The sequence below is a fragment of the Ictalurus punctatus genome, chromosome 19 (assembly GCF_001660625.3).
Source record: "Ictalurus punctatus breed USDA103 chromosome 19, Coco_2.0, whole genome shotgun sequence".
Lineage (NCBI taxonomy): Eukaryota > Metazoa > Chordata > Actinopteri > Siluriformes > Ictaluridae > Ictalurus > Ictalurus punctatus.
In genome coordinates, this window is record NC_030434.2 from 12,042,649 (window position 1) to 12,069,963 (window position 27,315).

The 27,315-nt window shown below is 39.8% G+C and overlaps 1 protein-coding gene across 6 annotated transcripts in view; it reads left to right on the top strand.

Annotated features, from left to right (window-relative positions):
* usp6nl (USP6 N-terminal like) overlaps positions 1–27,315 on the top strand; it is an 88,835-nt gene that overhangs the window by 36,925 nt on the left and 24,595 nt on the right. For 5 of the 6 annotated variants that reach the window (XM_017494069.3, XM_017494070.3, XM_017494067.3 and 2 more), the window contains 4 exons: positions 9,330–9,403; positions 14,934–15,016; positions 18,959–18,998; positions 24,741–24,821. In XM_017494069.3, coding sequence (XP_017349558.1) covers positions 9,330–9,403; positions 14,934–15,016; positions 18,959–18,998; positions 24,741–24,821 — 278 coding nt within the window. Of the gene's footprint in view, position 1; positions 3,827–9,329; positions 9,404–14,933; positions 15,017–18,958; positions 18,999–24,740; positions 24,822–27,315 lie in introns of those variants that run through there. The other variant, XM_047162395.2, reaches the window with a different exon arrangement.

The window sequence follows — 27,315 nt, forward strand, 5'->3', positions numbered from 1 at the left end:
AGATGATGTCATCATACACCTGGTTTAAAGCTCAGTCTTGTGACATCACATTGATGAGGCATTTACGTTTCAGTCTATAATCAGGCGTGCTGAGTTTGACAGAAACCATAAGATGGATGATCAGTAAACTTGTGAAAGTAAATATAATATGCAGTGAATATGATTATACACTGAACTTCTACTTTATTCAATTCAATTTCAGTTCAGTTTTATTTGTATAGCGCTTTTAACAATGGACATTGTCTCAAAGCATCTTCATAGAAACACAATTCATGCATTTATTCATGCAGTTTTTCCATCAGGCAATCGTGTGGCTACAGCACAATGCATAAAATCAAGTAGGTGCAGGTCAAGAGCTTCATTTAATGTTCACATAAAATATCAGCAGTAGGACATAATGTGACGGGGGAGGGGGGGGGGGGGGGGCTGTTGCTCTCCTGAGTTTTTCCTCAAACAACACATCTTGTTGATGAGAGAGGTGAGAGGAGAAAGCTCTGTACAAGGTCGAGCTGACAGGAAGGCTATGGTCACTTAACAACCACTCGTGACAACCGTGGTGAGCAGAAAAGCATCTCAGGATGCACACGGGATCCAGTCTTTTCAGCGAGGAAATGAAGCTACAGTGGACACAGGCTCATCAAAATCAGCTAGCCAATTTTAGTGAAATACTAAAAGAAATGGCTAAAAAGACTCCATAGAACTTATAGGGTTTTCCATCAAGCTCTTTTAATACGACTTTGCAAAAAAAATTTCAAAAATGTAAAAAAAAAATACAAAAAAAATGAATAGAAAAGAAATAGAGAGAGGACAAAGAGAGAGAGAGGACAGAGGCAGAGAGAGAGGGAGATGACAGAGAGAGGACTGAGAGAGAGGACAGAAAGAGAGAGAGAGGGAGATGACAGAGAGAGGACAAAAAGAGGGAGAGGACGGAGAGAGGACAGAGGGGGGGGGGCAAAGAGGGAGAGAGAGAACACAGAGAGAGGGGACAGAGAGGGAGAGGATAGAGAGAAGACTGAGAGAGAGATAGAGAGATGACAGAGAGAAGGAGGGGACAGAGGGAGAGGGAGAAAGAGAAAGGAGAGAGGGAGAGGACAGGGAGAGAGAGAAAGGAGAGAGAATAGAAAATAAATTTAAAAAAAAATCTAAAATGTTGTACTTTAAAAAATAATAATAAATAATAAACTGTAAGGTGTTTAAAAAAATAAAAAAAGGAATATCTGCAGGGGACAGGGTGTCTTAGTGGTTTGCCTTGCACCAGGGTTGGGGGTTCAAATCCCGCTTCAAAGTGTAGCCTCCCAGTGCTTCGGTGGTTTCCTCCGGGTACTCCCCCAGTGCTTTGGTGGGTTCCTCTAGGTACTCCCCCAGTGCTTTGGTGGTTTCCTCCGGGTACTCCCCCAGTGCTTTGGTGGTTTCCTCCGGGTACTCCCCCAGTGCTTTGGTGGGTTCCTCTAGGTACTCCCCCAGTGCTTTGGTGGTTTCCTCCGGGTACTCCCCCGGTGCTTTGGTGGGTTCCTCTAGGTACTCCCCCAGTGCTTTGGTGGTTTTCTCCGGGTACTCGGCCAGTGCTTTGGTGGTTTCCTCCGGGTACCCTCCCAGTGCTTTGGTGGTTTCCTCCGGGTACCTTCCCAGTGCTTTGGTGGGTTCCTCCAGGTACTCCCCCAGTGCTTTGGTGGGTTCCTCCAGGTACTCGGCCAGTACTTTGGTGGTTTCCTCTGGGTACTCTCCCAGTTCTTTGGTGGGTTCCTCCGGGTACTTCCCCAGTTCTTTGGTGGGTTCCTCCCCCAGTCCAAACACATGTACTGTAAGCTGATTTGACATTTCCAAACTGGGCGTGTGTACGTCTGCGATGGGTTGTGCCCAGAGTTCCCTGGAACAGGCTCCAGGCGTGTAGGATAAGTGGTATGGAAAATGGATGGAATCATTTCAGATCTCTTGGGGTCTCGACCCACGAACACTGAAAGAGCGCTACGCTATGAACACTGGTGCACACTTATCGCCTCAGCTTTCATCATGCATTATGCCATTTAAATAAAAAAACTCTTCCCATGTGTTCACTTGTTCGTGCGTAACTAGACAGCAGTAATGTCCTGAGGCTTAACTAGCTAAGCAGCATCCCAGATGTGTCCACAGGTAGTGGTGGTATTTTGTCAACGATTACACTGTGATATTCTACACAATATTCCGGTTAATGACCCATTATGCGAGGTCATGGTAACACGTATGTGTCATGCAGATAGCTGGCGTTTTAAAAAAAATTTTTTTTATATGTTCTGTGACTAAACGATGAAACCAATCAGCAGTTCATCCTCCTTCTCTCCTCGGTCTCCTCTTTTCTTTCATGCCTCTCTGTCATGGATGTAAGGAAAGAGGGAGCAGAGAACAAATGGAGGGAAATAAATGAGGCTCCAATCATAAGATTGCATGCCGGGGATGGTGGATTATGTGGAGAGAGGGAGGCGGTGAGGGACAGAGACAGAAGGGGCATGAAGGTGACCACGATTGAGACAAAGATGATGACAGTAGAAATATGAAACGGATAAACGAGAGGCGAGAAATGAATCTGTCTGCCAAGGAGGCCGGATGACAGCGAGAGAGAGAGAGAGAGAGAGAGAGGGTGTGTGTGATGAATGGATGGAGATAGAAGTGAAGACAATGCGGGCGGAGGGACGGAAGCGTGTGGGAAAGGGGATGATTGAGCGCCTGCGGATTTGACAAGTGAAAGAAAGGAGACAACGAGACCACGTTCTGATAGCTGGGTGTCATCGCACATCACTTTGATTGTGTGAACGCGCAAGTTCTTCTCCTGGGTTAAACCTCACACCTCAAACGGTGTCTCAACCCGAAATGTTTTTCACATGTTCTCATCAGCCTCCTGTCTTCGCCTAGATCAGAAATAAAGACGTCTGATTCCGTTTCTGTCACACCACCATGGGGGGAAAAAAACAACTGGAAATGTGCTCAGGAACAATGTGCTAATATTCATGTGGGCAAATTTTGACTCTCAACGGGGAGTCGTTTTTGCCTGCCATGTACAGTACAACCCAAATTCCAAAAAAGTTGGGACAGTATGGAAAACGCTAATAAAAACAAACAGGGGTGATTTGCAAAAAACTGTGACTTGTATTTAAACAAAGAAAAATGTATAAAGACAAGGTACTTGATGTTTTACCTAATAAACTGCAGAGTTATTTTTTTTTAAGGTAAACGCTTATTTTGAAATTGATGCATGCAACATGTTCCAAAAAAGTTGGGACAGGGGCAATTTAGGACTAATAGCGATGTGACAAGTTGAAATGAGAAGGCGATGTGAAACAGGTGAGGCAATCGTCTAATCATAGTATATAAGGAACCTCCAAAAAGGCCTAGTCCTTGAAAAACAAGGATGGGTCGAGGCTCGGCAGAACACAGTGCATCACGGCTTGTTGCGTATGGGGCTGCGACCGGTCAGAGCGCCCATGCTGAACCCTGTCTATCACTGAAAGCGTCTACATTGGGCAGGTGAACATCAGATATGGACCATGGAACAATGGAAGAAGGTGGTCTGGTCTGATGAATCATGTTTTCTTTTACATATTGTGAACGGTCAAGTGCGTGTGTGTCGCTTACCTGGGGAAGAGACGGCACCAGGATGCACTATGGGAAGACTGCAAGCTGGCGGAGGAAGTGTGATTCTCTGGCAGTGTTCTGCTGGGAAAACCTGGGTCCTGGCATTCATGTGGTTGTTACTTTTACACATACCACCTACCTAAACTTTGCTGCAGACCAAGTACACCCCTTCATGGCAGCGGTATTCCCTAAGAACAGATCTCCCCATCCCTACCCCCAGGTTTGTTGTATATGTGTATTGGAGATATTGGTAGTGAAGGCGCACATTGCTCTGTGTGTGTTTGTCAGACACTTGTGTAGTGTGTGAACAGTTATCAAGAAGCTAACAGTTAAACCGAGGCAGATTGCTATGTTGACTTTTATTAATTGTTAGCCATGTTAGCATGCATCAAGCTTTGTCTTTAGCGTGCATTTTTATTAGAAGTGAAGACAGTCATTGCTCTGTATATGTCTGATTTCAAGATCAAATTTGAAGGTAGTCAAGTTCTACAAGCGTTGGTTAAAATAGCTCGAGAATGTCTTACAGTCTGACTCCCCTCTGAGCTTGATGTATGCTTTTTTCTTTCTTTCTTTTTTTTTTTGCTAACCCATGTCAGACAGTGTTGTTCTGTGTGTGCATGCATTAGAACAATGTGTGTGCAATCTGGGCTGCTCTCAAGGCCAAGTGGCAGCGCGAACAAAAGGAGCTCAGTTCTCAATAAGGCTCTACTTCTCCGAATTCCATCTTTCCATCTCTATTCAGTTTCTCTAGCTGTATTGAAAGACTTAATGAGTCTGATCCTGTATTAATAAACCAGCTAGAATTTTTGTTTGATATTTCTTTCATCCTGTTTTAGGTGTCTGTCAAAAATCGCTTGGATGAATGTACACACTTTAATGAATACTGAGAGAACAATCGGGGGTTGGGTGGTTCAAATGTCCACAAACATTGCAGTCTTTGTAGGAGATGTGTGTGTACCTAGCTTAAAAAAAAAAAAAAAAAATATTTGGAGAATTTGGTGGTTCAGTAAATGTTTGAAGGGCTGCATAAAGGCTGAGATTGAGAAATGTCAGTCATATCAATGCAGAAGAATGCTGAAGAAAGCTTGTTATTCTGATGTGAGTGACACATTGCTGTGTTGTTTACTTACAAAAAATAGTAATTGTATTTTCCTCTAATATTTCCATAAATGTATGTAGTGCTGTGAAAATTTCAGAAATTAAAACAGAATCTAAGATAAAATGAAGGCAACGTGAGTAAACACACAATACAGTTTTTAAGTGATAAAGTTATCCAAAACCAACTGGGCCTGTGTGAAACTGTATTTGCCCCTTTAGTTACTAATCCCCCAAACCCTATGAAACTGTATTCATAATGGGGTTCAGCTGGACTAGACACAACCAGACCTGATTACTGCAAACCCTGTTCAATCAAATCAACACTTAAATAGAACTTTTTTAACAGCATGAAGTTGGTTACAAGGTCTTATCCAGTAACACACTATGCCAAACTTGAAAGAAATTCCAGAAACAAAATTCCAGAGTCATTATCTCCAAATGGAAAAACTCGGCACAGCAGTGAACCTTCCCAGAAGTGGCAGACCTTCCAAAATTCCTCCAAGAGCACAGCAACTACTCAACCAGGAATTCACAAAAGAGGCAAGGACAACATCAAAGGACCTACAGTCCTCTCTTGCATCAATAAAGGTCACTGTTCATGACTCCACTATGAGAAAGACACTGGGCAAAAATGGCCTCCATGGAATAGTGGCGAGGTGAAAACCACTGCTAACCCAGAAGAACATTAAGACTCATCTGAATTTTGCCAAAACACACCTTGATGATCCTCAAATCTTTTGGGAGAATGTTCTGTGGACTGATGAGTTGAAAGTGGAACTGTTTGGAAGACAGGGGTCCTGTTACATCTGGTGTAAACCAAACACAGAATTCCCCCAAAAAATCATCACACCTACAATACCATTGCTGCTAAAGATTTTAAGTTTAAGGGAGCAATTAGTTTTTCACTTTGGCGATAGGTAATGGATAACTTTGTTTTTGCTTCAATAAAAGCTGTATCTTGTGTTTGCTCAGGTTGCCTTTGTTTTATGTTGTATTTCGTTTTAAGATCTAAAACTATTTAGTTATTTATATGCACAAAAACAGAAGAAATCTTTTTCAAAGCACTGTACTTCAGATTTATACTCTTCTAACTTTGTGCTTATAAATATGAACAAAAAAAAGAATGCATTTATAACCATAAACAAAGAAAACTATATGGCAAAAGTATGTGAACACCTTATCATCACACTTGTATGTTCATTTGTTTTATAACCATAGAAATTTATAGAGCGTGCTATAACTGCCTCTGCCACTGGGGAAGGCTTTCCACTAGCTTTTGTAGTGCAGCTCTGAGGATTTGTGTTCTTCAGCCAGAAGAGCATTATTGAGGTTAGGTACTGATGCTAGGTGAGGAGGTCTGGGGTGCAGTCAGTGTTTTTGGTTCATCCCAAAGGTGTTCACTGGGGTTGAGGTCAGGGCTCTGTGCAGGACACTTAAATCAATTCTTCCAAATCAACCTTGGCAAACCACCACTTTATGGAGCTTGCTTTGTGCTCAAGGGCATTGTCATGCTGGAACAGGTTAGGGCTTCTTAGTTCCAGCAATTGTAATGCTATAGCATAAAAAGGCATTCTGTACAATTGTGTGGTTCCAACATTGTGGCAACAGTTTGGGAAAGAACCACATTTGGGTGTGAGGGTCAGGCGACTTTGTTGCAAAGCTGTTGCTTGCAATTACATTTTCGAGACGTCTGGTTGAAGGAGCAGTTAGCTTTTTTTTGCAGCACCGTGATTCAGTTTCCTTTTGGTTAAATTTCATTATTTCCCAACGTTTCTGAGCTCCTTCTGTTGGACTGGCTCAGAATTTTAAAATCCTCTATACATTTTCAAAGGGATTCAAGTCAGGAGAATGGCTAATCCATGCAAGGTCTTCTTGAGTCCTTTTTTTTTTGTCTCCATGTTTGAGCTTGTTGTCTTTCCCCCATCTTCTCTCCAGATTTGTTTTCTTAGCCGTTGAGATTAAATTCTTTTATAATACGTCCCGGAACATCACTCTATTCCTGATTTCTTTCGTGACCTGTAATGCCCCAGTACTGTTTGTAGAGAAGCTAGCCCTGTATCCCGATACTCAGACCTCCAGACTTCACTGTGGGTTTGGAGCTCTTGGGATCATAAGCACAGACATTCTTTCACCAAACGTGAGCTGAATTATTGCGTGAAAAATCTCACCAGAGCATATTATTCCAGAATTGTGGTGATTTGTAAACGCTTTTAGATGTGCATCGTTTTGAGTGGAGTGTAGTAATGATGATTGTGGTGCCTTTCAGTGTTTGTTTTCACTGTAACTGTTGTTCCTGCTGCGTTTAGGCCATGCCTTTTGAGTGACGGCTGGCTTTTCTCATTTCGTTCTCATTAGTCTTAGAGCATGTTGTAAATCTGTCTGGGGGCGATATTTTGTGGTTCCATGAACTTCCCATTAAACATTAGCACATCTCATCCTAATCTTTAACCGAGCCGAAGCAGTTTATCAGTGTTAATTCCATTATAAACTGAAATGTAGTCTAAAATCCTTAAAAGTACTTTTTGGTGTCTGTTGCCTCAACTACTGTAGATTCGGTCAAAACTCGTGAAGTACAGAAAAACCATGGCTGTTGGAAGCAGGGTTCCCACGGGTCATGGAATTTCTGGAATGTCATGGAAATTTAATAAGTCTATACCAGTCATGGAAAGTCAGGGAATTTTGTTTGTAAAGTTTTCAAATGTACTAGCTAAAATGGGGGATATATATATATATATATATATATATATATATATATATATATATACATACATCAGTATTTTCTTTTTTCTTACAGTGTGCTCATTTGCTGAATGTGACACGGTGTTATGGGTTAAAATGTACTTAAAATTACTTACCGTACCTTGTAAATGAATTGATTTTATGTCCATTAAAGAAATATATTTTGTTTTATTAGGACCATGTTGTTTATTGTTTATGAGGCGTGAAGACTAGTCATGAGAAGTATACGTTCTTTTTAAGCAATGAAAACTAAGTTTTGCACTGAAAATGTCTGTTAACCAGGAAATCGAGCTTACAGATTTAATGAGCTAAAATAGTAAGTTTTTTTCTGCTCAGTACCCAGGCAATACATTGTACCATTCTTCATACAGTAGGTCATGGAAATTCAAGATATTGGTCAGGGAAAAGTCATGGAATTTTACATTTGGCTTGGAGTGGGAACCCTGTGGAAGGTTTACTGATGATCGGATAGTTTGTTTGGTAAGTTAGTCGTCTATGTCGTGAGCTCTATACATTCTGGTTCATTCTTTTGCAATAATAAAGACTGACTGGCTCTACACATAATACTTCATGTATTGTAAAGCCATAGCAATAATATTTTGACTGCAAGTGTGCATGCAGCCAGTGAAAGCGGCCCTTGTGTATTTCATAATCCTATAACACCGTCCTTGTGGGATTTGTGGCCAGTGTAGTGCTGTGCACGAGGAAGCAGTGGCAGTGTGAGCTAAGCTCACTCATTAGTTTAACTCTATTAGACTGGAGCCAGAAAAGTGAATCATGTTGCTGCACTGGACCTGGAGTTTATGTGGTTCTGGCTTTGGAAAAGACACCAGTCCACACTTACACACTGTTCTGCAAAACCACACCGGATCGTTAAAGCCTTGCACATAACTCCCACTCAGCATGTGTGTGTATGGGGTGCGGGAGGGGAGGGGGTGTGTGCATGTGTGTGTGTGTGCTGGTGCAGAAATTAAATGGTAAGGCATGATAAATTCTCTCTCAGAAAAGTTCATGATGTTTTTCTCTAGCTGCCTAATGACAGAAGGTTCAGGTTTAACATATAAATTTAACAACGTTTAACAATGAACAGTTTCAATCTCAAGAGAACACCACGCTGCCAAACAAATGCATGTGTGTGTTGGAGTGTATCAGTCTCAGATGTTCCATTTGAGTGTTTGCTTAACTTTTTATGGCCTCAGATGTCTTCGTTCACATCGCCTACGTCTGAGGGTAGGCTGCAGTCCAGCACCTTGTACCGGTGCCCACCAACATGCAGGCAATTAAAGCACACTCCCTGCACACTCCCTCCACACATCCATCCCCCGTTCACTTTTTCCCCGTGGTTCCTGCCACGCTGCATCCTCGCGTTCTCCAAACTCACTGCAGGTGGTGAGAAGCAGAGAAGCAGGGCACAGACGTAAGATCTGAAAGGCAGATCGCTCTGGCTAACGAATGTCCCTGCTGCTGAGAACAAACACACACCACACACACAAACAAGGGCACACAAACCGTCAGGAATATAATGTGTTCATTAGCTGAGATATTTCCTGTCTGTGGTCACTGTGGTCGCATTAATTAGATACAAGAATATGTGTGTGTGTGTGTGTGTGTGTGTGTGTGTGTGTGTTTGCCTATGTGTGGCTTATACCTGCATTAAAAATACACATAAACAGAGGCAGGGCTCTGAATTGATACATTTCCTGTGTGGTGTTGTTGCATTAATGAGGTCCAGGAGAATGTGTGTGTGTTTAGGTGTGTGTGTCTGCTTTTTTGTCTCAGTGTAATTGCATGTATATAGTGTTAGCTTTTGTTAATTATAAACTGAACCATGCCTCTCTCTCTCCCCCACTCTCTCTCTCTCTGTCTCTCTCTGTCTCTCCCTCCAGCGTCTGACAGAGAGCAGGATGCCGCTGTGAAGTTGGATCAGGAACGGGCTGAAATTGTAGCCAGATATGACGAGGTGAGTGTGAGGATCAAAGTCACGTTGTTCACATTCCCAACCAATCCCGCATTTTTCCGATCACAGAGGGAGACTTCATTCCATCCAGATGTGCAAGTCCTCTGAGCTCTAGAGCTTTTACTATTTATCTCTAGTCCTGGATTTCAGAGGTTTTTGTGTACATAGTGTGTAAAGTGGTAGGAATGGTAGGAATAAAAAAAAAAAATCAATTTAAAATTGTAACTGATTAAAATATTTCATGTTTGATCGCATTAGAATATTAATGAGCCTGCAACGTTTTACTGCCACAGACAGAGCGAACTAACAGTAGCACCGCTGTACGAACCCTTAAGTAAGAAAATCACATGGCGACAGCTATATTAGTGTTAATGTATCTTATTGAGAATAAGAACAAGGCTGAAATGAGTTAATTATTGAAAATAATCATAATTCATTCAATCATTTCAAGCACACCCTTAGGATTGGAATCCCAAATAGTAACCTGTTCACTGTACTATATTTGTTGCGGTATGAAAGAAGTCCTTCACACGATATCATTTTCTACTGTATGAATTTCTACATATTAAAGATAAAACTTTAAAGTCTGGTTACACAGTTAGAAGGAAAAGAGTTGAGGGAATTGCGTTTAAAGATTTCGTTTCAGCTTCACTAAAAGGCACCAGCACATTCTCTAGCAGCAACTGATGCTGATTTATTTATTGTGCATTTAATTTGTAATGTATATATTATTATTAATATGACCATGAAAGCTGTATGTATCTTCATACAAGCTTTTGTTCATAGCCAACTGACTGTCTAGTCCATCCAGTAGTCATATAAACATTTAAAGATAATGAGAAATCATTATATTCACATCATAAGCTATTTTATGAGTCCTTAATAGTTCTGTCATGCTATTGTTTTATTATTATGCTCAGTGGACAGGCAAGCAAGCATCCCACCTGCTTCTACATTCATTATATAGAAAAACAACTCATATTTTTTTGCTCAAATTTAGCAACGGTGTAATTTGATGTTTTGGTGCAAAGTTGGAAATGTTCACTATATGCTCACTGCATGGGGTTGTGACTTCAACCCTACATGGCACTCTATATAGTGTAACTGGAGAATTTATTTTCTGAATTTTTTAGGAAATGTCGAAAGTGGAATTGCAAATACCAAACTAGATTTTAATGTATACATATGTGTGTATATATATAGTTGCAATTAAAATTATTCAACCCCCATTGCAAATCAGGTTTATTGTCAAAATTTACAGATTTTCAGCTGTTTGTAATGAACAAATCAAACAAAAGCAATTGAAATAGTTCAACACAACGCATGCTTCAAGTGGTTTCCCCAAATTCAACTGAAAATGCAACTTATAATGATTTCTCCAGTTTCAAAATTATTCAACCCCTTCATGGCAAGCATCTTTAGTCCTTAGTAGAGCACCGTTTTGCTGTTATGACCTGCTGCAAATGAGATTTGGAGGAATCTGAGGAATCTTAACCCATTTGTCATGAGCAACGGCCTCCAGTTCAGTAATATTCTTGGGTTTGCGTGCTGCAACCGCCGCCTTCAGAGATTTTCTATGGGTTCAAGTCAGGTCACTGTGATGGCCCTGTAGAATCTTACAGGACGACTTCTGCAACCAAGCCTTGGTGGAGTTCTGGCTGTTCTCCTGTAAAGCAAACATGCCAGGGGTTTGAAGCTGAATCTGCTACACTTCCTTGCTCAGTTTAAGTGATGTTCATGATTTTATCCAGAAAATACAAGTCCTCTATGTCAGCATTGTCTCTGATTAAGGTGCTGGTTCTTCCAGTCTTGGACGATATGGATGACGGCATTTCACATTTTTTTAGTGTAAGCATAAATTTCAGTGTGGCATATGGTGGCTACATCAAGCTGTCAGACAGCCGTGCTGGACTGAATACTGCTCCTCGCTTGAGCTGATATCACTCAACAACAAATGTGCTTAAGTTCAAGGTCAGAATCGTGCATAACTGAGAAACTGAGTTTTACTTGAGCTCAACCCCATGTGCACAACACTTGCGTAACTTAATTATGGAATCAAACTCTAAATAATGACGTGTGCAATTTCTATATTAAATCTGCACTGCGTGTACTCAACTCGTTCCTGATCATTTTGTCAGTTTGCACAATGCTATATACAGTGCTCACAGTAAGGTATGTACTAAACACAGAAGGTTTCCATGCCAGAACTCCAAGACGTACACCACTACTGACCCAAAAGCACAAGAAAATTCGGCTCAAAGACATATAAATAAGCCACGGAAGTTTTGGGATTCTGTTCTGTGGGGCGATAAAACAAAACTGGAACTTTTCAGCACGACGGATCAGCGGTACGTCTGGAGGAAGAAGAATGAAGAAAGAACACTCTGTCCACAGTCAAGCATGGTGGAGGCTTGGTGATGCTCTGGGGCTGCTTTGCATCTTCTGGCACTGGAAACCTGCAGCTTGTGGAAGGCGAGATGGATTCAGTGAAGTATCAGGAAATCCTAGGAGAAAACCTCATGCCTTCTGTGAGGAAGCTGAAGCTTGGCGTCATTGGACCTTTCAACAGGACACTCAGTACATTTACATGGACAACAATAATCCAATATTAACCCGATTAAGGCAATACTCTGATTAATAAACTATCATGTAAACAGCGATTGTTGATTTCCTTAATCCGATTAAGGTCATACTTGAAGTAAACACAAAATGGAAGTAAGACATGTTGAGTACTCCTGTTTTAGTCGCATTATCGACGTGTATTACAGACATGTACACACCTCAATCCCAAGGCTTCAAACAGTCATCTATTTGCACGTACAGCACTGTATATGTTACCATTAGGGAGAACAACTGTATGTTTATGCGTGAAATTCTGGAGAGACGTCGAACGGCGTGGCGCGGTGACGTAATGATGTGTGCCGTTAATCGATCTATGTTCTATAACATGTAAAACAGGAACATGAAAGTAATATTCTAAAAGCAACTCATGTAAACACCTTAATGAGAATATTGTCTTATTCAGAATAAGGTCAATAATTACATGAGTTGCTGCTGGCCATATAAACATAGTCACTGATTCCAAGCATACCTCAAATTCCACCAAGGCTTGGTTGCAGAAGTAGTCCTGGAAGATTCTACAGGGCCGTCACAGTCACCTGACTTGAACCTCATAGAAAATCTCTGGTGGGATTTGAAGAAGGCAGTTGCAGCACGCAAACTCAAGAATATTACTGAACTGGAGGCCGATGCTCATGAGGAATGGGCTAAGGTACACAGCTGCCCGTTAGCGTCTTTTCTTGCTTGTTAACTATCTTAGCCTCATAGCTCCTGTGCAAAACAAAAAAAAATAAACAAACTTGGCAACCTTTAGGGGAAAGAAAAAAATGGCAAGAGTTATTTTTTTGCTGAACTCTTCCTTTAATACACTGTTGGACTAAGCATGAATATCATGAAGTGTCGTATATCATGAAGATGGAATAGTCATTTAGTTCTCCCCCATTAACAGCTTTTAATGAGCAGTGCAGTAAATTTTGTGCTTCTGCTCTCACTGGTTTTGAACTATACTTTTGTGCATTTTTATCTCTATACAGTATACAGTATGCTGTATGTGAGCATGAGTGTGTGTTTAATGGTCCTTGGTTGTCTCAGCTTGTCCCCATAGTCCAGGACACTTTGGAGTGAAATTGAGTGTAGGCATGGCTGTCCATTAGGTGACTGACATGCTCATTAATTAGTTCCTAATATCCTTTCTGCTCTGCTTACACACACACACCCCTACACAAAGGCAGTGTGAAGCAGTGTGAGGACTTGTCATGCATGTGGTTACATCGATTATTGAGGGATGGATGGATAGAAAGATTAATGGGTAGCTGTAAGGATGAAATAATGAAGGAGTATCTGTTTTTAATATGGGATTTAGGTTCCAAAGCCCGTGTCTTTAATTCCAACTTTATTGCACTGCAGCTTTATGAGACGTTGTTTACGGCTCCTCTGTGCCGTGTACATCATTCATCGTTGCGTTCTGTTTTCAGTGCATGTAATGTATCACTGCTGCACTCAGTTTCTCACATACTGCATCCCATATTTATAAAAAAAAATAAAAAAAAAAGCTTCTCATCAGTTCCTCCAGGATGTCGCGATTTTGTGATCGTACAAATTTACGCAAAAACAAGCAAACTCTGCAATATTCAGAGGAGCTTGCAATTTTTCATAATTACCACAGATCATGTGACATCATCTCAATGCGCATTGAGTTAAAGCCCTCTTTGATTCACGTGTGTCGAACATGCGTACATCTAAAAGGTCTCATTTACCAACAAACATCACTGCGAAAGACAATTTCACTTGGATGGCAGACGCTCCACGTAATCATGTTCAACCTAATGTTTAGTTCTGCTTGAGTGTTGGAGCAGGTTGGGCGTCTCAAATGCATGTCTATGAAGTCATGATTGGTTTGAATATCAGGTCACATCTGAGATTGGCCAGATCGGTGAATAAAATAAGAGATGATGTATAAATATAGACATGTTTGTTAGAACTGAATGTGATCCTGTTAACAGAGTTATGCCCTGACTATTATGTGTATTGATCAAAATTCTGGAGGTCTTTAATAGACTTAAACACACACACACTGCTAGTGTGTGTGTTTGTATGTTCAGCATCTCTACTAGAAGTATAAGAGGATAAGTGGAATCATCTTGGATAAGGTGTGTGTGTGTGTGTGTGTGTGTGTGTGTGTGCACGCGTGTGCGCGCGTGTGTGCGTGCACATGGAAGAAAACACAGCAGCAGTCTTCTTAGTCCAGCCCAGATAGTTCCTGTAGCCTCGCCTAATGTGTGTACATGTGGTTTATTTATAAGAAACCTTCTGTACTTTGTGTGTGTGTGTGTGTGTGTGTGTGTGTGTGTGTGTGTGATTGTAATGCCAGGAAAAGGTTGTGGTCCATTTATGTTGGAAAAGCTTCAGCTGTTGCGTCAACTTCTCACAACTCTGTTTTTGAGACACTTAAGAAAACGACTCCCGCGCGAAGAGAAGTTGCCGATAGCAACTTTTGCACGAAGAATCCCGAATCCTCGGGAATTCCTTAGCTTGTGATTTCTGATTTCATGTCAAACAGACCGGACCTTTGTTTGCCGTGAAAACATTTTTTCAAATAAAGACATAATTCTGTGTAGGTATATTAGGTTTGATGTGTTACAAGCCGGTTACTATATTAAAGTTAAATATTAATATGAATAATAAAAAGCAAGTTTTGTGACTTTTAGGGACTGAATTTGTACGCCCGGCCCAAATTTGTACCAAGGCCACTCGGGTACATGACACTAAATTACACCCAGCATGATGCCTTCACACTGCACATTTCCATGCATCTGATATTAATACACATGCATATTTATGAGCATTTCTCACCTTGGCTGCTTGGCCTCAATCTAACAGGCTGGTTAGAGTTTTAAAACTAAGCCACACACACACACACCCCCACAGAGAATGTGTGAACAGATCTGTATCGCTGACTTCCTTTTCTCCTCAGGGTGTGGAAGGTGGTTCGGTTGAGCCGTGGGAGGAGGCGAACTATGACCTCTACAAAGTGGTGGACCGCTTCGGCTTCCTGCAGTAAGAGTCTTGACTCACAGATTGACCTGACAGATTTATACACTTCTACAGAACACTGTACTTGTCCTTACCCATCTGTACCCTACTGTACTTCTCTCCGTCTTCCTCTACTGCTACTCTCTTCTCTTTATTGCCCCAAATATTCCAATAATACACATACAAACTTGTCTGTGTAGTCCTCTCCAAACATCTGAATGTACTATAGTGTGTGTGTGTGTGTGTGTGTGTGTGTGTGTGTGTTTATATATGTATATATACACACACACTGTATATATACTCTGTACTCCTCTACACACCTCTATACTCCTTTGTACTCCTCTACACACCTCTGTACTCCTTTGTACTCCTCTATACACCTCTATACTCCTCTTCACACCTCTGTACTCCTCTACACTCCTCCATACCCCTCTACACACCTCTGTACACCTCTATACACTGTACTCCTCTACACCTCTCTGTACTCCTATGTACTACTCTACACACCTCTGTACTCCTCTACACACCTCTATACTCCTCTACACACCTCTGTACTCCTCTACACACCTCTATACTCCTCTACACACCTCTGTACTCCTCTATACACCTCTATACTCCTCTACACACCTCTGTACTCCTCTACACACCTCTATACTCCTCTACACACCTCTGTACTCCTCTACACACCTCTATACTCCTCTACACACCTCTGTACTCCTCTATACACCTCTATACTCCTCTACACACCTCTGTACTCCTCTACACACCTCTATACTCCTCTACACACCTCTGTACTCCTCTATACACCTCTATACTCCTCTACACACCTCTGTACTCCTCTATACACCTCTATACTCCTCTACACACCTCTGTACTCCTTTGTACACCTCTGTACTCCTCTACACACCTCTGTACTCCTTTGTACACCTCTGTACTCCTGTACACACCTCTGTACTCCTGTACACACCTCTGTACTCCTGTACACACCTCTGTACTCCTCTACACACCTCTGTACTCCTCTACACACCTCTGTACTCCTCTACACACCTCTGTACTCCTCTACACACCTCTATACTCCTCTACACACCTCTATACTCCTCTACATACCTCTGTACTCCTTTGTACACCTCTGTACTCCTTTGTACACCTCTGTACTCCTCTACACACCTCTATACTCCTCTACACACCTCTATACTCCTCTACACACCTTTGTACTCCTCTACACACCTTTGTACTCCTCTACATACCTCTGTACTCCTCTGCACTCCTCTACACAATTATGTACTCCTCTACACCTCTATATACTCCTCTGTACTCTTCTACACACCTCTGTACTCCTCTATATTCTTCTGTACTCCTTTACACACCTCTATACTCCTCTGTACTCCTTTACACACCTCTATACTCCTCTGTACTGCTCTACACACCTCCCTGCTCTTCTGTACTCCTCTACACACCTCTATACTCCTCTGTACTCCTTAACACACCTCTGTACTTCTTTATACTCGTCTGTACTCCTTTTCACACCTCTGTACTGCTCTACACACCTCTGTACTCTTCTATACTCCTCTGTACTCCTCTACACACCTCTGTACTCCTCTATACACACTACATATCTCCACACTCCTCTACAAAAGTCTCTACTCTTCTATACATCTGTTTACTTCTGTATATACACACTTTTATAGACCCTTACAGCCTGTTCTCTTCTGTATACCTCAACTGCTCCTTCTTCCTCTGCCAGGGATGCTTGTGGCTTTCCCAGGCTTCTTAAACAGCCGAGTACTATGGTATATTTATAGGGTGCCACATGTGGCTGGCAGAGCAGGAAGCCACAATCATAGGGTTACAAAGAAAAAAGGTTGTGTGTTCTGGCAGCGGGAAAGACAAGCGGATGTTAGAACGTTAGAGAGCGTATGCCAGTGAAATGTTAAATAACAGGTGGAAAAAGGGTAGGGTTTTTGGAGAGGGTTATGTTGAACACCCCTGCTGTGAGAGAGATGGGTGGGATTAGCTGAAGAAGGGAAGTGAACGCTTATCCTCTAGGTAAACAACGGAACAAGACAGCAAGTGAATTCACAGCACTCAGGATTTGCTACACTGGCTACAAGATGGGAGATAATATTATGTGGAATGTCACACACACACAGAGAGAGAGAGAAATAAATTCCCTCATCAAAACAAAACCACGGATACACAGAATACTCCTAATGCAACCCACAGATTCAAATAGACAGTATAGTGAATAAGCAGCATACCGACAACGGACGGACTACTGACAGATGATGTGGTTTATATAGCGCATGTAGTATTGGATAAATCAACACTGCACTATTGGTGGGATGGTAGCTCAGTGGTTAAGAGTTCAAGCTGCCACTGCCGGGCCCTTGAGCACGGCCCTTAACCCTCAATTGCTCCACTGTATAAATGAGATAAATGTAAGTCTGCCAAATGCCATAAACGTAAACTGTAGATGGCAATATATAGACCATCTTACCGCCACCATTTGGATGACGAATGTGTCCCAAACCACACTGCTTATTCACTGTACTGTCTATCTGTGAATTGCATTATGGGTATTCTGTATACTTATGGTTTTGTTTCGTGGAGGGAATTTAACTCTCTCTCGCAGACATTCCATACGATGTTGTCTCACTTCCTGTAACTTCCTGTTCCTTGTTCCGTGGACTGACGTGTACTGATGTCCTATTGTCCAAAACCACAGTCCTTATTCACTCTACAAGCTGTATAAACTGAACTACAAATACCTCACTATAATCAGTCCTCTGGGTGTCCCATATGACACACCTTTTCCCCTATAAAGACTATATAAAACATGTATAATATGGCATGTAATGTGAATCGAGTGCGTGGGACACAGCAGCAGGGGAGTGATGCGCATTTATGGCCATGTCTATGTGACCGTACTATTGTACTGTCACTCATAATTATGATTTTTTTTTCTATATTACAGTTATTTCCAAAAGGAAATTGTGTCAGTTCACAATGCTTTCTGGGTAAAAGGCATCCCTGAGGTGTACATTGGTGTTGATTCAGTCCCTCATGTAACAGCAGTCTAACAGACGTTGCTTGATCTGATAATGAGTGAGGATTTAACCATAGGGAAGGACAGGGCACGTTAAACCCATGTTTAAGCCTGTATTAGGGGCGGCTGTGACTCAGGTGGTAGAGCAGGTTGTCCACTAATCGTAAGGTTGGCAGATCAATTCCTGGCGCACATGACGCCACATGCCGAAGTGTCCTTGGGCAAGACACTGAACCCCAAGTTGCTCCTGATGGCAAGTTAGCGACTTGCATGGCAGCTCTGCTACCATTGGTGTGTGACTGAGTGAATGAGACACAGTGTAAAGCTTTGGATAAAAGTGCTATATAAGTGCAGACCATTTACTCGACAGCACAGCTGTAGTGTCCACTCTCGTCCCTGCTACGAAGCGACACCAAATGACCCCAAATGTCTGACATGGAATGTTATTATTTCCTGTTTGTGGAAATGTCAGCGATTCCTCACTTTGAACCGGGTTGAGCCTAGTGGCGTCACGGGTGACCCGTTGTCATAGTGATGCAAATTTATCTAGCGAGTGCACTTCCTGTGGAACAGATTGTTTCCCTTTTTTGGTCCACAAGTGCCTGTGTGTGACCTCAGCAACGTGATAGTTAGATGATTTATTGGTTTGTAATAATTCCCCTGCAGTACTGCCACTCCACTGTTTTACATAAAGTTACCTGAATAAAAGAATAGTTAAGCTTTTACTGGGACATGTTGTGATTTTAGAGACATTTCCCTGAGGAAAGCAAAATAACAATTGGAAGAATAATTTTCCTGTTGACAGAGTGATGAAATAACGCTGCAATTTTGTTGAATTAATGTCTAAAAAGTGTGTGTGTGTGTGTGTGTGTGTGTGTGTGTGTGACTTTCTGGATTGCTGTCTGTCCTGTTTCTTTTAGTGAAAATGAACTTCCAGCCTTCAATGCCATGGAGGAAAAGGTAAGCACCATGACCCTGCTACACTTAAAAATCTGAGTTTTTATTTAATGATAATAATAATAATAATAATAATAATAATAATAATAATAATAGTGTTTATAAAGCACATTTCCAAAGCCCATTTAATCATGAAAAAAACCAATGTAAACTCTCCAAGACTTTCAAATATGTCACTTTTGCAGACCTGATTTTATTTCATTAGTTACAGTATCCTCCACTAATATTGGCACCCTTGTTAAATATGAGCAAAGAAGGCTGTGAAAATTTGTCTTTATTGTTTAACCTTTTGATCTTTTTTTTTTTTTTTTTTTTTAAATCACAAAAATACTCTGCTGTCATGGATATCAAACAATTGCAAACACAACACAGGTTTACCCCGAAAAACTTTGTTAAATATATGTATCACAGTTATTGGCACTCCTATGAATTCATATAAGAAAAAATATTTGAAGTGTATTCCCATGTATATTTACAATTTTTTTTTTTTTTTTTTTTGCAATCCCTATACCAAAAAAGTTGGGACAGTGTGGAAAATGCTGATAAAACAAAGAGGAGTGATTTGTAAATGTACTTTGACTTGTATTTAAACAAAACGTATAAAGACAAGGTATTTGATATTTTAGCTAATCAGCTGCATAGTTTTTTGAAGGTAAACGCGTATTTTAAAATGATGCATGGGGGCACGTTCCAAAAAATTTGGGACTGGGGTAATTTAGAACTTATAGCGATGTGACAAGTTGAAATAAGAAGGTGATGTGAAACAGGTGAGACAATCGTCTAATCATAGTATATAAGGAACCTCCGAAAAAGGTCTAGTCCTTCAAGAGCAAGGATGGGACAAGGCTCCAAATCTGCCAACAGATGCGTCAAAGAATAATCCAACACTTTGAGAACAACATTCCCCAAAGACAAATCAATAGGATTTTGGGCATTTCATCTTCTGCAGTGCACAATATCATTAAAAGATTCAAGGAATCCGGTCTAATCTCGGTGCGTAAAGGGCAAGGCCGAAAACCACTTCTGAATGTGTGTGATCTCCCTAACGTCACCGTCTTAAAAACCGTCATGAGTCTGTAATGGATATCCTGACATGCGCTCAGTAATACTTTGGTAAACCTTTGTCAGCCAACACCATTTGCCGCTACATCCACATAAAGGCTTTACTATGCAAAGCAGAAGCCATACATCAACACTGGATCTGGAGAGATTCTGTATGGAGGAATGATCTCAGATCCCTTGCCATGTGTTCTCCAACCTCATCAGGCATTATAGGAGAAGACTCAGAGCTGTTATCTTGGCGAAGGGAGGTAGCACAGAGTATTGACTAAAAGCGTGCCAATAACTGTTGCACACCTATATTTCACAAAGATTTTTTTGATAAACCTGTGTTTTGTTTGCAACTGTTTGATATCTATGAGAGTAGAGTATTTGCTCAAAATATCAAAAGGTTCAACAATAAGACACATTTTGACAGCATTCTTTGCTCATATTTACTAAGGGTGCCAATATTAGTGGAGGGCACTGTATGATTCAAATTATTATTCAGTCGATACTTATGTATAATTACATTAACGCAAATTATTTAAAAATGTTTTAGCAAACCCTCTGTATGAATATCTTGCTTGTTTTATTATTATTATTATTATTATTATTATTATTATTATTATTATTATTATAAATATAATAATAATAATAATAATAATAAATATAATAATAATAAATATAATAATGCTTAATTTATGTATTTATTTAATAATTATTCTTATGGTAAATCATTCCAAGCTAACACCATGTTAGTTTATTTGGTCCCTTAGCAACACATGACCTTCAGGTAGAGTGGAAAGGATTTATTTATTTATATATGTATTTTTATTAAGGTCATTGTTCCTGAGTTGTATTGAGGATACAGTGACTGGATTTGTGGATTTCCTGATCATGGGAATTTGTTTAGAAAATCTATCAAATCTGTAAAGGATTCGATTAAAACAAATCAGGTTAGCAAATAAAGCAGTGTTACAGGTGGTTCAGTTTGACCTCTGAGGGGAGGTGTGTGATTACCGATGAGATTCATATAATAAGGTGCATAACAATTATAGGTCTAGAGAAAATGAGCCTGTGTAATTGTGTGCAAACACAGAGCTCCCTTGGTAATAGTACTCTAAAGTACTCTGGTAAATAAACATGGCTATGTGCTGTTTATGTTGAGGAAGGGAGTGAAACGTGACATTCCGGGTCTGTGCTATTAGGGGTAATTTGGGAACATTACACAGATGCTTTATCTTGTTGGGAATGGTCAGGTAAATCCCTTATGAATCACATCGCTGAACCTACTCTGGTCAAATGAATATTTTTAAAAGCAATAACCAGAAAATTGTGCTCTCCAGAGACTCCCCAGTGTGTGTGTGTGTGTGTGTGTGTGTGTGTATAGTAGCTCTGATGTTTCAGATTCAGACTAAGTTGTCAGGAAACACTGGCATGCCTTCTAAAATAATGTGGACCAGACTGAAGTAATGATGAATTGCACTGGATTCTGAGCAGTCATTAACTTTTCATTTGCTGTTTTGATCGGTCAACAGTAATAGGTCTAAATACCTATGTGTATAATTTTGGTATTCGGCTATTTCCTCACTATGCTAGGCCTGTCACGTTAATTACATTATCAACTTATTGTATAATATATGGACTTGACCATGATAATTTTAGCTGACCTCAATATCGCCCATTAAGTGTACATGCGTGTTTGTTTACATAAGAATGAATGTCACCAACATTTTAGCCATTCGTGCTGCTTCCGTCCCCTCATCTGCTCTAGGGCTGTCAAATTACAATTCAAACTTTGAATATGCTTCGATTTTGATATAAAAATGCACATTTAAATGCAAAAACTGCATTCGAATTTAAGATGTGTATTTTGATGTGTATAGTGGTGTATATAAGATGTGTATAGTGGATTTTGCTAATAACTAAGTCGTGCGGTACCTACCTGCCGATATCCGATTAATCAATCGATTGTTTTTAAAATTGATACTGAATGAAAACATAACAGTCAAAGTAAAATTGCTGAACTTAATTACAAAAATAAACAGTACTGACTGCACCATGAAAATGTACTCTACTTTTTTTTAAATGAAATAAATAAATAAATATTAATACATATTAACTAGTAATAAATATTAAAGTGAATAAGATATATACATCGAAACTGAGCCAAAAAGTAACACCCCAAATAACAAATAAAAATTGAATTGAATTTAAAAAAAAAAACACTTCAAATAACACAACAAAATTTGTCAGGGATAGTTTTTATTTTGCCTCTAGAGGCCGCTCTCGTACTGTATAATGACAGCGGACTCTTCTCAGCCACTCCTGCAATGGACGTAACTATCGGTGTGGATTTTTGCCAATAACTGATAGTTCCAGCAATCAGTTCTTGGTGCTGATTAATCGGCAAAACCGATCAATCAGTTGATCATTATTATATATAGATATCTTTTTGTTGAAACATGTTTAAGTTAATATATAAAATATGTGAATATTTGGGTTAATTTTTGCATTTCTCGTCAAATAAAACCATTGACTAATATTCGCCATTTTAATAAGAGTCAAATTCACATAATTGAATAAATCAATGGCATAAAGTTGTCTTAAAATGACAATAATATCGTTTATCGCAATTATTTCCGGGGCAGTATATCATCCAACAAAATAGTTATCGTGACAGGTCTGCACTATGCACAAATAACTCAACTCTGATTGAATACGGCTTTATGACAAAATAAAGCCATGTGAAAAAATAAGTACACCCCATGGAAATTGTTGGATTTTTTGACATATTTGAACATGCAAACATTTGATCCTGTTTGAAACAGTGCCTATTAATAAAGGTGATACACTCTTATCAAATGACACATAAAATTTATATTTTGTAGTAATTTTCACAATTGAAACTAACAACAACAAAAAAAAAAAAGTCAGTCATATGGAAAAAGTAAGTACACCCCAACATTTATCACACCTTCAAATCTATGAAATTAGAATGTAGGTGTACAAGCTTGTGTGCCAGTGATTAGAACCTGCGTATAGCATGCAGGTGGAGCCTGTCTTATTTATACCCCTCTCATGTCTAGTGTCTGGTGTCCCCTTTGCTACTGAGGTGTGTGGTGTCATCATGCCAAGATCTAAAGAGTTCTATAAGGCCTTCAGAAAAAAAGGTTGTGGATGCTTATGAGTCTGGCAAGGGATTTAAAAATATCTCCAGATTATGTGAAATACATTCCACTGTAAGGAAAACAATCTACAAATGGTACAGATTTCAAACAGCTGCCAATTTGTCCAGGACTAGCCATCCCAGCAAATTCAGCTCATGATCAGACGGTCTGATGTGAAAATAAGTCTTTAAGAACCCCAAAATTTCATCACAGGATCTGCTAATAAGTCTTGCAACTGTTGGTGTCAAAGTGCATGCTTCTACAATCAGAAAGAGATTGTACAAATTTGACCTGCATGGGAGACGTGCCAGGGAAAAGCCTTTGCAAGACTCCAGTTTGCCAATGAGCATATAGACAAAGAGCAGGCTTTTTGGATTAATGTACTCTGGACAGACAAAATCAAAGATAGAGTTGTTTGGCCACAGTAACAGCAGACATATTTGAAGCAGAACAAAGACAGCTTTTCAGGAGAAGCACCTCATACCAACTGTGAAACACGGTGGTGGATTTGTTATGGTTTGGGGTTGCTTCCCTGCGTCAGGGACTGGACATCTTGCATTCATTGATTCAATTATGAATTCTGCATCATATCAAAGAGTGCTTGAAGATAATGTGAAGCCATCTGTCCGAACCAAAAATGTACCTTTCAACAGGATAATGAACCTAAGCACACTTGCAAATCCACCAAGGAATGTCTTAAAAAGAAGAAATGGAGGGTTATGGAATGGCCAGTTCAAAGCCCGAGAGAAATGATGTTGGGGGATTACAAATGGACAGTACATGCAAGAAAACTCTCAAACATCTTGCAGCTGAAAGAATACTGCATGGAAGAATGGTCAAAAATTCCAGCAAGACTGGTGGACAATTATGCAAAACGTCTACAAGAAGTTATTTCTGCAAAAGGGGGCAGTACTAGCTTATGAGGCCAAGGATGTACTTACTTTTCCACAGAAGAATATCACATCTATCGATATTTATGTTGAATAAATGATTGAAAAAGAAAATTTTCCTTTTGGTTTTGTTCAAGTATATCACTTTTATTAATAGGCACTGTTTCAAAGATAATCAAATGTTTGCTTGTCCAAATATGTCAAAAAAGCCAACAGTTTCCATGGGCTGTACTTATTTTATCACGACATATTAAAGAATAAGTGAACATAGTGTGTCAGTATGATGTTAGGACACCATGAGCCACCCGAACAGCTTCACTGTTCTTTGGTCTAGATTGTACTTGGGGTATAAACTTCATTCTTTCAGAAGCTCTTTTCTCAGTTGGTGTTAGGTGATGGTGGTAGAGAGTGACCCTACTGCTCTGTGGCTTGAGCATGGTCATCTTGGAAGAGACCATTCCCATCAGGATTAAAATGCTTCATAATATTCACTACATATATTTGTCAGACCCAGTCTAATTGGACAAACATTTTAATGGATTTTTTAAAATAATTAAAAAAAAAAAAAAGTCCAGTCCATATATGTTCATCATTTAATGGTGTGATGTCTTAATAGTTCAATGGTATTTGTATTTTTCACTCAGCAAAAGCAGCTGGAACTGGAGAGGACAGAAAAATGGCTGAAGATGCTGAAAAGCTGGAACAAGTACAAGAACAGCGAGAAGGTGTGTGTACGTGTTTCCCCTGTTTGTGATTTACCATTAAAAACAAAGTCTTGATAAATGACCTAATCATCCAGAACCAATAGCTTATAAAAGACACGAAAATAAAAATTTCTACAATTTCAGGTTTAAGGAAAGTATAAAACGGTGTAGTAATAATCATCAGTACAGTTCAGAGCAGCAGTTGTGAAAACTCAGCTGGATGGTGGATTTGAACTGCTTCTGCATGAGTGTCCAGTAAACACACAAAACAATAACAGTACGTTTTCAATATAATCCTTTTACAGATTGGTTGTCCACACGGCGGTCAGTCTTAGCTGTTGGTCCGCTGTGTTTGAACGCATCTGTGGCATCCACCCAATATGATGCAGTTTCAGTTCTTAAGCCAAAGATTTGATGATGCCACAGAATCTGCCACGATATGCAGTCCCTCCAGGAGTTAGCGATTTTTGCGATCGCAGACATTCGCACAAAATCGAGCGAACTCTCAGAGCGTGCAATTTTTCTAAATTACCGCGGATTTTCTACTGATTTGGGCCAAGACACGTCATGTGACGTCATCACAACATGCCTTCAGTCAAAGCCCTCTTTGATTCATGCGTGTCGAACACGAGTACAGCTAAAAGGTCTTATTTACCAACAAATATCATTGTGAAAGACTGCGCACAACTGTTTTGTTTGCAATTGCAATTTCAACCAATTTGCTTCCAATTCAAGTAGTTTTCCGCAAAAAAAAGCACAAACAACTCTGCAAATTTTGAAAAAAGCGCAGAAAGAGCAAGCATTTTCAGCCGCAGCAATCACAAAAAACCCTGCGGAATTCTGTATGGACTGGATTAGAGCTGCAACAACTAATCGATAAAATCGTTAATAATCGATTATGAAAATAGTTGTCAACGAATCTCATTATTGATTAGTTGGTCTGCGCGCGTTACATTTACTCATTACGTTACTTCTGTTCTGAAAACACGGGTCAGAGAGTAAATACTAAAGTTTTGTCCGAAATGACGTACTATACACGTACACTATGCACTTACACTATGCACTACCGTCTAGTGCACCCGGGGTCCGCGGACCCCTAGTGGTCATTGGTGTCATTGCAGGGTGTGTGTGTGTGTGTGTATGTGTGTGTGTATATGTATATATATATATATATATATATATATATATATATATATATATATATATATATATATATATATATATATATATAAATTTTAATGTATCAAAACATATTCAACTGAGATGTTTTAAAATTAAATCAATTTGGTTATTCACAAATGTCACGTTAGCTGAGCTGACGATCGTTCATTGGTGGATTTATTTTAAATTTATTTACAAATGAAATGATAATTTGCAAAAACCTGAGTGGTAGACAAGTTCAAGTGTCACATTGATGGATAAAATAAACAAAGGATAATTCAGAGAGTCAAATTATATGTCACACCAACAATAAAATGTAAAAAATAAAACCTTGAAATGTTTTGATTCAATTGTAATGTTAATATTAATAATATAAAGTAGCATATATAGAAATTATATGTTAAATATATTGCCTATAATTACTGTGGAGTGAGGGGGTCTTTGTGGATTGTTTGAAATATGCTAGAGGTCCAAAGCTCACAAAAGGTTGAGAGCCACTGGTCTAATGTATGAATTTTAGAAAGGTAATATTGTCTCAAATGGAACACATCAGTTTTTTACTAGCTTGACAGTTTGCCTCCATCCGATTAATCGAAAACTAATCGGCCAACTAATCAATTATGAAAATAATCGTAAGTCGCAGCCCTAGACTGGATATGATTCAGTACAATTTCGTATCTTCGACCAGTTATTGAACTGGATCAGTTGCGATACGAGACGATTCGGTTGAACAGCCTCTATTTGAAATTTTTTTCAAACCAAATCATCCAGTTATTACACCATTGGTATTTATTTACTTTCTAATGATCACCACCATTAACATTATGTTTAAAGTGTTGGATTTGACTCTTCGTTGTGTGCCTGTTTAAACTTTTTAGGTCAAAATATTTGTTCACATAAACCTAATCTTCTTTGACTATGTGTACTGAATTTAACAGTAACTGCTATAGCAGAAAATGAGTGTTCTGCTGAATCTGTAGTGCTTGTGTGTGTGTGTGTGTGTGTGTGTGTGTGTGTGTGTGTGTGTGTGAGTCATGTGAATGGTACCACAATGCTTTTGGGCACTCGAGGGCATAATAAGACAGTGTGCAAGTGTGTTAGTGTGGAAAAGTAGCAGTGTGGTATTTCGAGGAGGACAAGCCTCCACGCATTGCATCATTGTACCAAACATCCTCTAGGTCTTTTTACAATTGTTAATAAACAGCTTTTATATAAATCCAGCACCAGACCCGTAATGAGCAAACCAGAGGAGACAATGGCAAGGAAACAGTCCCTAAGACAACCAAGAGCAAGACTCAAAAATGGAGCCCAGCATCTTCGTGGTGACTCTGGATAGTGGGATTTTGATATGAAA